The sequence below is a fragment of the Microtus ochrogaster genome, chromosome 7 (genome assembly GCF_000317375.1).
Source record: "Microtus ochrogaster isolate Prairie Vole_2 chromosome 7, MicOch1.0, whole genome shotgun sequence".
Classification (NCBI taxonomy): Eukaryota; Metazoa; Chordata; class Mammalia; order Rodentia; family Cricetidae; genus Microtus; species Microtus ochrogaster.
Genome location: NC_022014.1, coordinates 18,776,968 through 18,792,540, shown reverse-complemented (window position 1 = coordinate 18,792,540; position 15,573 = coordinate 18,776,968). Strand labels below are relative to the sequence as shown.

General features: G+C 40.0%; 1 protein-coding gene across 4 annotated transcripts in view; it reads left to right on the top strand.

The window, feature by feature from the left end:
• Positions 1 to 15,573, top strand: part of Rhot1 (ras homolog family member T1) — a 73,335-nt gene that overhangs the window by 40,038 nt on the left and 17,724 nt on the right. For all 4 annotated transcript variants that reach the window (XM_005349411.2, XM_005349412.2, XM_005349413.3 and 1 more), the window contains exons 9-16: positions 826 to 924; positions 1,377 to 1,485; positions 2,479 to 2,599; positions 7,127 to 7,211; positions 8,587 to 8,732; positions 10,511 to 10,611; positions 13,204 to 13,334; positions 14,116 to 14,199. In XM_005349411.2, coding sequence (XP_005349468.1) covers positions 826 to 924; positions 1,377 to 1,485; positions 2,479 to 2,599; positions 7,127 to 7,211; positions 8,587 to 8,732; positions 10,511 to 10,611; positions 13,204 to 13,334; positions 14,116 to 14,199 — 876 coding nt within the window. The remainder of the gene's footprint in view (positions 1 to 825; positions 925 to 1,376; positions 1,486 to 2,478; positions 2,600 to 7,126; positions 7,212 to 8,586; positions 8,733 to 10,510; positions 10,612 to 13,203; positions 13,335 to 14,115; positions 14,200 to 15,573) is intronic.

Genomic DNA, 15,573 nt, shown 5'->3' with positions numbered 1-15,573 from the left:
TCTCGAACTCACAGAGATCCGCCTGCCTCTGCCTCCCGAGTGCTGGGATTAAAGCCGTGCGCCACCACCGCCTGGCCTGTCAATAATCTTATAATGGCAACTAAGTAAAAGTCATATACTACTAACCAGTGATATTTTGTAAGCTATTTGTGAATAATCTCGTTTTTTACCCAACTTTTGTCTCAGACAAGGTGAAGATGAGCACTGACAGGCAAATTGTACTCTGATTTGTACATGTAGGCACCATGACACATGTACAAAATATGGGGGGTTAAGTTAAAAAAGGATTGCAGAAAAACCGAGCGGTGGTTGTGCATGCATTTAATCCCAGCACTCAGTAGGCAGAAATAAGTGAATCTCTGTGGCCAGCTTGGGCTGCAAGAGCAAGTTCCAGGACAGGCTTCAAAGCTGTACAGAGAAACCCTGTCTTGAAAAACCAGGAGTTTAAAAAAAAAAATAAGAAAAGTTTGAGGAAATTACTTAGCTTCAGTTCATTTCTTTATGTTATCAGTTTTATTTATTTATTTTTTTATTTTTATTTTTAAGGTTTATTTTATTATGTATACAGTGTTCTGTCTGCATATTTGCTTACGTGCCAGAAAAGAGCATCAGATCTCATTATAGATGGCTGTGAGCCACTTTGTGGTTGCTAGGAATTGAACTCAGGTCCTCTGGAAGAGCAGTAAATGCTCTTAACCTCTGAGCCATCTCTCTAGCTCCCCATATTATCAGTTTTTGATGTTAAATAAAAACTATCAAAAGTTTTCTAAACTTTGTGAAAAATGTATTTTAAATCATTTTGTTTCTTTTCTCACTGTTGTGTAGATGAAACCAGCTTGTATAAAAGCCCTCACTCGTATATTTAAAATATCTGATCAAGATAATGATGGCACTCTGAACGATGCTGAACTCAACTTCTTTCAGGTAACTGTCTTTAGCTTCAGATTAAGAATGGTTAGATTAGCAGTATGCTACTAGCAACCTATTTTCTTATCTGCAAAGCGATCACGTTCAACTATTAAATCTTAACGTATGAAAAGCCTATTATGCCTAGGAACTGAGACTTTTTTGATAATTTGGGGTTGTGGTATTCAGTGGGTATGTGAAGAATGATGAACTCTGAAGCGCTGTGCTTTCTGGATTTTGTATTATGTGACCACACAAAGACTGTATGTTTCTGAAAGAGAACGAGGAGTGAGTGCTACAGGTTTCTTTCTTCAAGTAGGACATACTTTGCTTAAATAATAGGAAATAGAGATGACATTTACTTGTTTATTTTGGTTGAAGCACTTATTTTTTTTAAATAAGCACTTTTGTATTTGTGTATTATATGATGGTTTCTTTTTAAATTTATTTTATTTTATGTTTTTTGCTAGAGAATTTGTTTCAATACTCCTTTAGCCCCTCAAGCTCTGGAAGATGTCAAGAATGTGGTCAGAAAGCACTTGAGTGACGGTGTGGCTGACAGTGGGTTGACGCTGAGAGGTAGGGGATGGCTTCTTCATCACTTTCTCCTCAGGGGCCTTACATGTAGGGCCAACACTGCATCAATCGTATTTCTGCACATTTCCCACCCCTTTAAGTTTAATATTTCCAATTAGTATTATACATTAGGGAAATGTTAGTATTGGTGGGAGATTATTATTTTTATTGTCAGTATAAATTAGAGGTAGGGATATTAGTTAGATTAGATATGCAGACAATATGAGGGAAAGATACAACAAGCATGTTGCATGTTATGTTACATGTAACAAGCATGTTACATATTAAGCTGTCTTTAGGCAAAAATTACTTTTAGGGACTGTGCATATGAGTCAATTTTCCAATTGTAGTGTTTCTTGTTGAGTATATATTGATGAGTTATGATGTTGTAATTTTAAAAAATGCCATGAAGAAAAGTCACATTGTGTAACAAGGCTCACATAGGAGGGTTAATGATAGAGGTGAGAGAAGGGAGCAGCGAAGGGGGGCAGAGACCAGACCCTGGGGACGGGAGTGGCAGAAGACAAAGGGGGAGAAGAAGAGAGAGGGAGAGAGAAAGAAGGAGAAAAAGAGACTGAAGGTGAGCAGTCGCACAGGTGCACAGGAGGTGCTCTTAGTGGCTGCAGCTGAGGACTGTCCTGTCAGGACCCTAAGGGCAGGCCAGTACAGATGCCTGAATACTAACATATGCATAATAAAAAATGAAATTAAAGACCAGACTTTTCCATTATAAAAGTAAGCAAGGGGGCCTGTACATCATTCTCATTTGTTTTCATCATGTGGCTCTGGCTGTCATTGTGCTCCTTTAGATGTTACTTTGTCTCTTTTGTTCGTTGCTTGCTCTTGCAGAGATGGGTGTTTATGGGAAATGAGTCTGTGAAATGAGCTCTTCCAGACACTTGAGTGTCACAAATCCAGCTCACATTGTATGCTTTCCTCCCTGCCATAGTTAACAGTCTTCACATCAATTGTATTTACTGATTTACTTTATTTCAGGTTTTCTCTTTTTACATACACTTTTTATCCAGAGGGGGAGGCATGAGACTACTTGGACTGTACTTCGACGATTTGGTTATGATGATGATCTGGATCTGACGCCTGAGTACTTATTCCCCCTGTAGGTACCTCAGCTTTCTGATTTATCTCACTTGCCAAGTATTTTTAAGTTTTATTTTGTTAATGCATAATTTTTAAGTGCCTTGTGACTAATTTAGAATTATAGGCAGTTTCTCAACTTTGGCACTCTGACATTTTGGAACAGAGAATATTTTGAGTCTCTCTATTTAGCTCTAGCTGTCCTGGAACTCACACTGTAGCTGGCCTAGAACTCAGAGATCTGCCTGCCTCTGCCTTCCAAGTGCTGAGATTGAAGGCATGTGCCACCATGCCTGACCAGAAAATTCTTTATTGTAGAGATTGTCCTGTCCTCTTCACTATAGGATCATGATGAGCAGATGCTTAAATGACAGTAACACCTCTTCTTTCAGTTGTGACAAGCGAAAATGTCCTCTCATAAGCAAAATCATCCACAGTTGAGAGTTGGTACTTAATACAGCACTATGTAATAAGCACTTTTTTTTTTCTCTTTCCTTTTTGTTTTTTTGAGACAGGGTTTCTTTGGGCAACAGCTCTGGCTTTTTGTAAACCAGCTTGCTCTGTAAACCAGGCTGCCCTTGAACTCACAGAGATCCCCGTGCCTCTGCCTCCCAAATGCTGGGTTAAAGGTGTGAACCACCACCACCTGGCTATTTTTCTTTATCTATTTATTTACCTAGTTGAAATTTTGTTGTTTTAGGGTTTCCACTGTGTAGATGAGCCTGGCCGTGAACGGCCTTTGCTTTTCAAGTGTTGGCATCACAAATTTGTGCCACCACACCCAACCTTACACATCTTTTGAAAAACTTTTATTGAGAACAGAGGGAATAAAAATACTGTGTAATCATAGTTTTAGAGTCAAAAAATGATGCTTCCCCCTCCCCTTTTGGGGTTTTTTGTTTGTTTTGAGGCAGGATTTCTCTTTGTAACAGCCCTGGCTGTCCTAGAACTAGCTCTACAGACCAAGCTGGGCTCGATTCCCCATCACTTTTATGGCCTGTTTTTAATTCATGTTCAGCATTTTTTCACTGAACAACTGATGTGTGTAGATATTTTCCTTTGGTAATACTGTTTGTCTTACATATTTAAATGCGGCCTCAATGATGCCCTCTTAGGAGAGACTGGTTGTGGGTGCCTTTTCTCTCCTTTTGGGAATTGTGGTCTGTCATAATTGGGCCTTGATATCTTCTGGCCTTTTTTTCTTACCTTTTACTCATATTTTACCTTCAAGGTACCACTTCTCTGTCTAAGAATCACACCTCCAGCTATATGTATAATTGATTAGATTATTGGTCCAATTCTATGTTCTAGGTTGAAACTTAAGGAACCGAATGTCGGCTAAAGTTCAACATAGTTTTTCAATACATATCCACTACATACATACATGCTGAACGGTTGAGTTTATCTTCCCTATGCTGTTATGTGATGGATACATTCTGCAGGAGATTATTCTTACTGTGGGGATGCATGTTGAGTGTGACATCAGAAGAGGACATTGGTTTTCCTGCGCCGTCATTCTCCTACTCGTTCTTTTGAGATTGGTTTTTTACTGAACCTGGAGCAACTCTGGCAGCCAGTGAGCCCCCTCGATAAACTTCTTTCCATTTTACTCTGAACCTAGCCCTGGGGTTATAGGTGTTTATGTTACGACACCCAACTTCTTATGTGGGTACTGGAAATTTGACCCCACTGAGCTATCTCTTCAGTTCCAATTATTACTTCAAAATTTTTTTATTCGTATGGATATTTTGCCTGCATGAATGTCTCTGCACCATGTGTATGCTTGGTGCCCACAGAGGTTAAAAGAGGGCATCTGATACCCTGGAACTGGGATTACAGCAGATGGTGGTTAGCCATCATGTGGGTGCTGGGACTCAAACTGGGATCCTCTGGAAGAGTAGTCTTACATACAGCCTGATCTTATGGAGGCGTTTTCACAATTGAGGCTCCTCTCCAATAACTACTGTGTCAAGTTGATGTAAACTAGCCAGCACACCTAAAAATAAAAATTAGCCGTGGTGGTAGTATGCTCCTTTTTCCCAGCACTTATGAAGCTGAGACGGTATTCAGAAGAAAGGAAAAGTGTCCGCTCAGCACCCCCACGATGACGTTCTCAGACCAGGTTCTCAGCACAAAGATTTATTTGCCCCAGAGGGACAGAGGGCAGGGATGGGATAAGAGACAAGGAGAGGAGATGGAGATTGAGGGAGAAGGGAAAGAGGGCAGAGGTATTTGTCACAGAGGACAAAGGATTGCCTCTGCATAGAGAGGTAACAGATGTGGTACATAGGAACATGGCAGTTTATAAAGGTATAAGGGGAAACCCCGCGTTAGGATGATGTATCTAATTTTAACTGGGCATGTTAATTAAGTGAGCCAAATGGGGCTTCTGATTGCTGGACTTCAATACTTTGATAGATGGACCTTGGTAGTCAGCTCAGGAAAAGGAAATGGAAGCTAGAAGGACCTTGGTGACTAGCTTTAAGAAAGTAATATAGGGGGCTGGAGAGATGGCTCAGAGGTTAAGAACACTGATTGCTGCTCTTCCAGAGGTCCTGAGTTCAATTCCCAGCAACCACATGGTGGCTCACAACCATCATCTATAGTGAAATCTGGTGCCCTCTTCTGGCCTGTAGGCATACATGAAGGCAAAACACTATATACATAATAAATAAATCTTTAAAAAAAAAAAAGAAAGTAATATAGGGACTGGAGAGATAGCTTAAAGGTTAAAGCACTAGCTGCTCTTCCAAAGGACCTGGGTTCCTTGGACCCTGCCTCCACAGGGCAGCTCACAGCAGTCCGTAATTCCAGTTCTACACAGTGTGACACCTCACACACTCATACAAATATACATCTAGGCAAAATACCAGTGCAGATAAAATAAAAATAAATTGTTCAAAAAAAAAAGGAAATTTTAAAAAAGAAAAGGAATGTAATCTGCCAGATTTTAACAAGGCAGAGGGAATGGGGAGAGGGCAAGGTCTGCCAGAGCCACATGCTGGAGTGAGCTAATGTCCCTTCAGAGTCCAGGGTCATTTTGGTCTGTGTAGTTCTGGGCCAATCTTGTCTTAATAATGACATCCTGCCTCAAAAATAAATGAACAAACAAATAAAAAACTCCAAAGCAGCAAATAAACAAAAATAATTTTTAAAAATTCTAAAGTAGAAAGCATGTTTTGTTTCTGTCTTCTGAGCACCTAACCTTTGACAGTTGTTAAATACAACTCATCACAACGTTGCCAGAACTAACAGAGATCTGCCTGTCTCTGACTCCCGAGTGCTGGGATTAAAGGCCTGTGCCACCACTGCCTGGCATGAGTATTTATATATATTTTATGTATGTGAGTGCTTAATTTTCATCCATACCAGAAGATGGAATCAGATGCCATTACAGATGGTTGTGAGCCACCATGCTGAGGATTGAACTCAGGACCTCTGGAAGGAGAGTCAAGTGCTCTTAACCATCAAGCCACCTCTCCAGCCCCAAATATATTTTTATAAATATATATATATATATATACAGGTATGTGTCATGCTACATGTTTGTTAGGTGTTGGTCTTTGCCATCTACTATTTTTTTTAATTCAAATATATATATTAATACATTTATTTATTTAGTTGATTAGTTAGTGTGATCAGGGGATTACGGACACCTGCACCTGTAACATCTTTTGGCCCCTGTTTTGTTGTTGTTTGTTTTCAAGACAGGATTTCTCTGTGTAGCTCTGACTGTTCTCAGACTTGTTCTATAGCCTCAAACATAGAGTTTCACCTGCCTCTGCCTCCTGAGTGCTGGGACTAAAGGCGACCATTACCTCGTTGTTCCCTGTTTTTTTAAACATGGTTATTGTTGATTCAAATTTAGTTTTCAGACTTGCTCAGCAAGTACTTTTAGTCATCACCTGGTACCTTTCTAAATATTCTTTGTGTGTGTGTGTGTGTGTGTGTGTGTGTGTGTGTGTGTGTAAGAGAGAGAGAGGGAGAGAGAGATTGGGTCTAATTTTGTACAGGCTAGCTGAAGATGCCCTTGAATGCTTGATCTCCCTGTCTCCACCTCTTGTGTGCTTGGATTATAGACATGTGCTATGACTCCCAATTTATGTTGTTCTGGGAATGAAGTTGAGGGCTTTGTGCATAGACAAGCATTCTACCAGCTGAGCCACATTCCATCCTATAATAGGGATTTGTAAAGTTGTTATTTCAACCTCCCTAATAATACTTAGTAAAATATGTATATGTCCCTTTGTAATGGACATTATTAATAATTCTTATGAAGAATGCCATAACTACCCCAGAGACTTTTCTCTGAGAATGTCTATGTGACTTCAGAGATGGTATCTTTGTTCATGCTGCCATCCCACGAAAATACTTGTTTTAATTATTTTATTCAGTTTTACTATTAAATTTTAATATTTTTTTTTTTTTTTTTGTTTTTTTTCGAGACAGGGTTTCTCTGTGGTTTTGGAGCCTGTCCTGGAACTAGCTCTTGTAGACCATAAATTTTAATATTTGATTAATGATTTATTCTTAATTTTTTCATCAACAGGCTAAAAATACCTCCTGATTGCACTACTGAATTAAATCATCATGCATATTTGTTTCTCCAAAGCACTTTTGACAAACATGATTTGGTAAGCCTTTGCCTGCAGTTTTCCAAAGTACATGGTCGAATATTTTTCTATGAGTGGTTTTCTTTTATCCTTTGAGCTACCCAATGTTTATGAGAGAGAGAAATTGGGTTTTCAACCTGAACACCAGAAGAAGAAAGCAGCCAGCCACTGTGACTCTTACCTCTACCTCAGTCTGAAAATGGCAATCCTGCCTCCAGGAATCTCATACTGAGACTTGTGTGTGAGAACTGTCTCTTCCCTTCTTCTAATCCTCTCCAGTGCTGGGATTAAAGGCCTGAACCACTACCACCTGGTTTCTATGGCAAACTAGTATGCCTACTGTGATTAAAGGTGTGTGTTACCACTGCCTTTTCTGTAAGGCTGACCAGTGGGGCTGTTTTACTCTCTGATCTTCAGGCAAGCTTTATTTATTATTTTGTTTGGGTTTCTTTTTTTTTTTTTTTTTTTTTTTTTTGTTGGTTTTGAGACAGGGTTTCTCCGTAGCTTTGAAGCCTGTCCTGGAACTACCTCTTGTAGACCAGGCTGGCCTCGAACTCACAGAGATTCACATACCTCTGCCTCCCGAGTGCTGGGATTAAAGGCATGCTTCACCACTGCCCGGCTGTTTGCATTGTTTTTAAGGATGAAAAAAACTAGTTTTCTGGTAGACTGTTTCAAAATGTGAGGAAATGTCTTTTTTTTTTTTTTTTTTTTTTTTTTTTTTTGGAGACAAGGTTTTTCTGTGTAATAGCTCCGCCAGACCTTGCTGGCCTTTGAACTCACAAAGATCCACCTGTCTCTGCCTCCTGAGTGCAGGGATTAAGAGTGAGCACAATCACTGCCTGACTCGAGGATATGTCTTAATAAAATAAATAAAAAATTCTTATTTGGGGGCTGGAGAGATGGCTTAGAGGTTAAGGGCACCGGCTGCTCTTCCAGAGGTCCTGAGTTCAATTCCCAGCAACCACATCACAAGCATCTGTGATGAGATCTGGTGCCCTCTTCTGGCCTGGAGGTGTATAGGCAGGAGAAACATTGTTAAGTAAATAAATATTTAAAAAAAATTTTTTTTTCTTATTTTGGCTTGGGTGGTTGTGGTACACACTTTTAATCCCAGCACTGTCTGGAAAAATAAACAGAAAAACATAGAAGTTCTTATTTTGGGGAAGTTTTTCTGTGCAGCCCTGGCTGTTCTGAAACTCACTCTGTAGACCATGCTGGACTTGAACTCACTTAGATCCACCTGCCTCTGCTTCCCAAGTGCTGGGATCAAAGGTGTGTTCCACTATGCCTGGCAAAAGTCCTCAAACCAAAGTTTTACTAGGCTGGGTAGCTTGTTTGGGGATTTTTCTGTCGGGTATCTGAATGTTATGTTATTTCCTTAATGTGTCTTCAGGACAGAGACTGTGCTTTGTCACCTGATGAACTTAAAGATTTATTTAAAGTTTTCCCTTACATACCTTGGGGACCTGATGTAAATAACACAGTGTGCACGAATGAAAGAGGCTGGATAACTTACCAGGGATTCCTTTCCCAGTGGACGTGAGTATAGAGTTCACCTCTTTGCTGTTGCACTTGTCATTTTGTATGTCTGTTGAATTTAGGAAATCCTTCAATCCTAATTTCCCTCTAAGCAGCATGACTCTGAGATGAACTATGGAAGTTTGTAAGTTTTTGAGAAGTTGCTATATTCTTTTTTTTCTTTTTGGTTTTTCGAGACAGGGTTTCTCTGTGGTTTTGGAGCCTGTCCTGGAACTAGCTCTGTAGACCAGGCTGGTCTCGAACTCACAGAGATCCGCCTGCCTCTGCCTCCCGAGTGCTGGGATTAAAGGTGTGCACCACCACCGCCCGGCAAGTTGCTATATTCTTGTAGGAAATGGTAGCATTACTTCAAAATGAAACTAAATTTTATACTTTTTATTTGATTAAGGAAATTGGAGCTGTTGTTACTGTCAGCAAATGGAGAGCAACATGCTTTACTGGGCACTAGAGTTTGTATTCTTTGTTTTAAATGATTTTTAATTCTCTATAAAAGTTAATAAGGATATGTTTAAAACCTACTTAGAGCATGGTTGGCATTGTGCCAAGAATGTGTAATGACTTCTCTGTTCAATATGATGTCATTATTATTTTAGCATTGCTGGAAACTTCGTTTTTTTAGATGAGGTAGATGTGTTGAGGAAAGCCAGGCTCCTCCTTAAGGAAGGGTACTTGAGGCAAACTCTACAGCATTCTCTCTCTTTCTCTCCCTCTTCTCTCTGCACCACCGCTCCTCCATCTCTGTCTTTCTCCCTCCTAACTTCCTTTCCTTTCCCCTTCCCTCTCTACTCCCTCCTTCCTCCCCACTGCCCCCCTCTTCATACCTTTTTTTTTTTTCTTGGTTGTGAGCCTTTAACAGCTGAGACATCTCTCCCACCTTGTCTCCCTTCTCTGAGTCCAGGTCTTACCTATCCCGAGCTGGCCTGGAATTTACTATGTACCTGAATCCTAATCCTCCTGCCTTTACCTCATAAGTGACTGGGATTTCAACCTTATTTTATGTGCTGCTAGGAATCAAATTAAAGATTCTACCAACTGAGCTACACCCCAAACTTTTCCATCCCCCAAGTACATAAGAAGGATCTATTTCGGGTACTCTCAGGAGGTATATTTTGCTTTTCTGTCAAACCTTTTCATATCTGCTTAGGTTTTGTCTGGTCAATGTACACAGGACATTATGTTAGCCTGGGAAGCAGATAATATGATATGATATCCGTGGTGTAGGTTGTGCCAGTATTCATCTGTGCAGCAGCTCATTGCACAGGGCTGCCTTCTCCGGCAGGTGGAATAGAGAAAGTCCCCCTTATCCTGTGGTTTCCTACCAGCTTTTCTATGGGAATGGCAGTGTAAGGAAAGTTATGATCAGAGAGGCTGGGGAGATAGCTCAGTTGGTAAAGTGCCTAGAAGGACCTGAATTTTATTTTCAGAACCCATGTAAAACAGTACAGATTTGTCACGCTCAGTGAAGGTGGACACACGCAGACAGATTCCTGAACCTCACTGGCCTTCAGCTTAGCTTTCTTGGGAAGTTCCGATTAGTGAGAGACTCTCAAAAAATGAGGTAAACAGCTCCTCTGGCCTGCACACATGTGGACACCCACCTTTACACTTCCTTACATACAGACACATACACACAGAGTCATAGTTGAACACATAAGACAATAGAGCATCCTGACAGATATTATCTGAAACCTAACAGTGGGTAAATTTTTTTTGAATTATTGGAATTTTTTTGTGAATGTTCATTTAGGACATAAACCTTGTTAACTTCCTGGTTTTAGGCTCACAACCTACTTAGATGTACAGCGTTGCCTGGAGTATTTGGGCTATCTAGGCTATTCCATACTGACGGAACAAGAGTCTCAAGCTTCAGCCATTACAGGTAAGCATATAAGGATGCTATTCAGTGATGTGAGAGTCCCCTCTGTGTGCTGTGATTACCACTGATGAATAAAGAAACTGCTTTGGACCTATAGCAAGGCAGAACCTAGGTAGGCAGGGAAAGCTATGCTGAATGCTGGGAGAAAGAAGGGCAGAGTCAGAGAGAAGCCATGGAGCTGCCACCAGAGTCAGACATGCCAAAACTTTTCTGGTAAGCCACTGACACGTGGCAATGCACAGATTAATAGAAATGGGTTAAATTAATATGTAAGAGCCAATAAGAAGCTAAAGCTAATGGGCCAAACAGTGATTTAATTAACAGTTTCTATGTGATTGTTTTGGGGCTGAGCAGATGGGAACCAACAACCGGCTCACTTCCTCCTACAGTTCAGCTCATGCCTATGAATTATTTTTTAACTCCAGTTCGGGGACTGGGGGTGTGTAGCTCAGTTGGTAGAGTGCTTGCCTAGTGTGAATGAGGGTTTTATTCCTAGTGTGTGGTGTATAAACTGGGAATGGTGATGCATACCTGTAATACCAGCAAAATTTCAATGCCGTTCTCAGCTACAAATCCAGTTTGAGGCCAACCTGTGCTATGTGAGAACCCTCTCTCAAAACAAAAACAGACCTGGACAGATGGCTCCGTGGAAAAGAGCCCTGACTGTTCTTTTTTTTTTTTTAATATTTATTTATTTATTATGTATACAGCATTCCTTCCATGTATGCCTGCAGGCCAGAAGAGGGCACCAGACCCCATTACAGATGGTTGTGGGGAATTGAACTTGGGACCTTTGGAAGAGCAGGCAATGCTCTTAACCTCTGAGCCATCTCTCCAGCCCCATACCCTGACTGTTTTTGCACAGGACCTTTGTTGGATTCTCAACACCCCCATGGTCCAGCATTCTCTTCTGACCTCCATGACCACAAAGCACACACATACATAAATGCAGGCAAAACACCCATACGCATGAACACAAAAGCTATAAGTACTTACACAGGGTCTGCACACCATTGGTAGGTACCATCTACCTTGGGGGTTTGTGAAGCCTCACCTTTCTCTGAGGATCTGTAGGTAGTTAATAGTTGCTGGGAGGAGGAGAAGACATTTTCTTTAGTGATGTGGCCACTGACAAGAGTGAGATGCCATTCCCTATAAATAACTCCTCATGTTCCTGTAAGCAACACTAATGAGTCATAAGAAAACAAAAACATGAAAATGAGGCTGGAGAGAAGGCTCAGTGGTTAAAATCACAGGCTGCTGTTCTAGAGGTCCTAGGTTCAATTCTCAGCATCTACATGGCAGCTCACATCTGTCTGTAATTCTAATTCCAGGGGATCCAACACCACCACACAGACATACATGAAGGCAAAACACCAATGCACATGAAATAAAAATAAATTAATTTTTATTTTTTTTTATTTTTTTTTAAAGATTTATTTATTTATTATGTATACAATATTCTGTCTGTATGTCTGCAGGCCAGAAGAGGGCACCAGACCTCATTCCAGATGGTTGTGAACCACCATGTGGTTGCTGGGAATTGAACTCAGGACCTTTGGAAGAACAGGCAGTGCTCTTAACCACTGAGCCATCTCTCCAGCCCCAAAATAAATCAATTTTTAAAAAGGACATGAAAGACTGGTCAGAAAGGAGAAGGGGATCGGTGAGGGGAAAAGAAATGAGAGGGAATTGGGAAGGATAAATATCATAATGTACTATGTACATGTGTGAAAATGAGACCCATTATTATTAATATATACTGATATAAATGTTTAAAATGGATTTAGAAATATGAACAAAGTTATCATGAGGCAAAAAAAAATGAGAAGAAATCATTTTCAAATATTCCAGAGTGAAGATAAACTCATCTCATTCTATGTCTTTATTAGTTTTGCTCATGACTTGACAGTTTCTTTTTATTATTTATCAAAGGGGTTAGAGTTCATTTGCTTCTATTCTGTTCCCTGGTACTCCAATGATGAAAGTGAGGAAGAGGTCATCCTCAGCTAATAGGGACTTGGATGCCAGTCTAGGTGACATGAAATCCTGCCTCAGACTTTCTCCACCTACCCCTTCCCCAAAAGAAAGAAATATAGTGCTTTATTGTGCTGATTGCATAGCTTTGACTTTGTTTTGTTTTCTTTTTTGTTTTTGTTTTGTTTTGTTTTTTTGGTTCTTGTTTTTGTTTTATTTTTTCTGTAGTTTTGGAGCCTTTCCTCCTGAAACTAACTCTTGTAGACCAGGCTGGCCTTAACTCACAGAGATTTGCCTGCCCTGCCTCCCGAGTGCTGGGATTAAAGGCCTATACCACCACTGGGCTTTTTTTGTTTGTTTGTTTTGAGACAGTTTTTCTGTGTGTGTAGCCCTGGCTGTTCTGGAACTCACTCTATAGGCCAGCCTGGCCTCCATCTCAAAGATCTGGTGGGATTAAAGGCTTGGACCACCACTCAACATTATGCTTGTTTGTAAAGCAAACACTTCTAAAAGTGAAATGCAGCAATATCTAATTTTATAATTTATAGATTGTGGGGGAGAGGCTTAGTGAGTCTCAGTGGTATGTGTTCATGTTTTTGGTTTTGTTTTGTTTTTTAGTAACAAGAGATAAAAAGATTGACCTACAGAAAAAACAGACTCAGAGAAATGTTTTCAGATGTAATGTAATTGGAGTAAAAGGCTGTGGGAAAAGTGGAGTTCTTCAGGCTCTTCTTGGAAGAAACTTAATGGTGAGGATTGTCAGAATATAATTTTTTCTAACAAATATTTATAGGTTTACTAAAGTTTTCGTAGGCATTATCCCTTTTTGGTAATTATTAGAAGTTATTGATCGGTCTACTTATATTAGTGCTATACAATCTAAACTGTAACAATTGGTACACCCAGAACTTGGAGTCTGAGGCTAGCCTTGGAACATAGCTAGTTCTAGGTCAGTTTGAGCTACTTAGTGCAAACAAAGTAACAGTAATCCTGTTGAAATATCTATCTTGCCCAGAACAGGTTCCAAAGCTACAGAGAGACCGTGTCTCTGGGGGAAAAAAAAAGAAAAAAAGAAATACATATCTTGCTTCATTGGTGTTAGTTGTCTTTTAGAAAATCAGTGTTTAGATAGAGATTAAATGACTGCACACATGAAGGCACCTAATGGAGTGTGGCATGAAGTTCGTTATCAAATAAGTGCTGATACTTAGTTCTGACTATTTCCTTGACTAAGAATACTGTTTACATAGGGTTCTCATGTGAGACTAGATTGCACTATGAGAATTGTCAGCAGATGGCTCCAGAGTCTGCTTACTAATCCCGTTTGCTATCTCTTCAGCTATTGCTTTTACTTTATGCAATATAAATGCACCTTTTGTATAAGAAATATAAAACCAGTATCCTGTTGTTACTGATAAAAAGCAATCTAGAGAGGGATGAATGTGTTTTTGTTAGTTACATACCCACACATGGACAAAGGTATGTGCTGATGTAGTTACTTTAATATTTTATTTTTGGTTCTGTTTTTAGAGGCAGAAGAAAATTCGTGATGATCATAAATCCTATTATGCAATTAACACTGTCTATGTATATGGACAAGAGAAATACTTATTGGTAAGATCTTCTATAATAAAAGACCTAAAGTATTGGGTACATTTTTAAATGAGTCTGAAACAAATTAGCTTTCATTTAATGGCTGTGTATAGAATGTATGTGATACTTTTCATTTTGGTTTACTCATTGGAATATTAATTCCATTGATTCTGTGTAATGAGTACATGAGTATACATAAAGGTGGAACTATGAACTTTTTTGTTAGCTACCCCATAATAAGAAACTCAGACAGGTGGCACACACCTTTAATCCCGCCACTTGGGAGACAGAGGCAGGTGGATCTCTGTGAGTTCGAGGCCAGCCTGGTCTACAGAGTGAATACCAGGACTGACTTCATAGAAACCCTGTCTCCAATAAATAAATAAATAAATAAATAAATAAATAAATAAATAAGTAGGAGGGAGGGAGAAAGGAAGGAAGGAAAGAAGGAAGGAAGGAAGGAAGGAAGGAAGGAAGGAAGGAAGGAAGGAAGGAAGGAACTCAGACAGGTGGCTGGAGAGATGGCTCAGCAATTAAGAGCTCTGACTGCTCCTCCAGAGGACCTGGGTTCAATTCCCAGCACCTACATAGCAACTCACAACTGTCGTAACTCCAGGACCCACCCAACACCCTCATGCAGACATACATACAGGCAAAAAAAAACAACAATAAAAACAAATAAATTTTAAAAAGAAAGAAAGAAACTCAGACAGAAGGAAAACAAAACAAACCTTCCCCCCCCCCTTTTTTTTTTGCCATTTTGATTTTATAAATCTGCAGTTGGGGGACTAGAGAGACCATGTACTCTTCTTGTAGAGGATCCAAGTTTGATTCCCAGCACTTCCATCTGGAAGTTCACAAGCACCCTGTGACTCCAGCTAGGAATCCAGAGCCTACTTCTGGTCTCTACAGGCATCCTCATGTACATGCACGACCAGTCACTCTTACCCATCTCCATTCCCCACACCCCACAAACAAGTAAATCTTTGGTTGGTTGGTTTTGTTCTTTATTTATTTAGATTTATTTATTATTATGTATATAATGTTCTGCCTACATGTACACCTTTATGCCAGAAGGTAGCACCAGATCTCATTACAGATAGTTGTGAGCCACTATATCATTGCTGGGAATTGAACTTGGAACCTATGGAAGAACAGCTACTGCTCTTAACCACTGAACCATCTCTCCAGCCCCCTGGTTTGGTTTAGTTGTGTCCTTGGCTTGCCTTGAACTCACTATGTAGACTAAGCTGGCCTCAAGCTCACAGAGATACACTTGCCTCTGCCTCCCGAGTGCTTTTGTTTTTTAATTTTTTTTTTTAAGTTACTGTTGTTTTGCTTGCCACAAAACCTGATGGCCTGAATTTGATCCCTGGAATCCCACATAAAGATGGA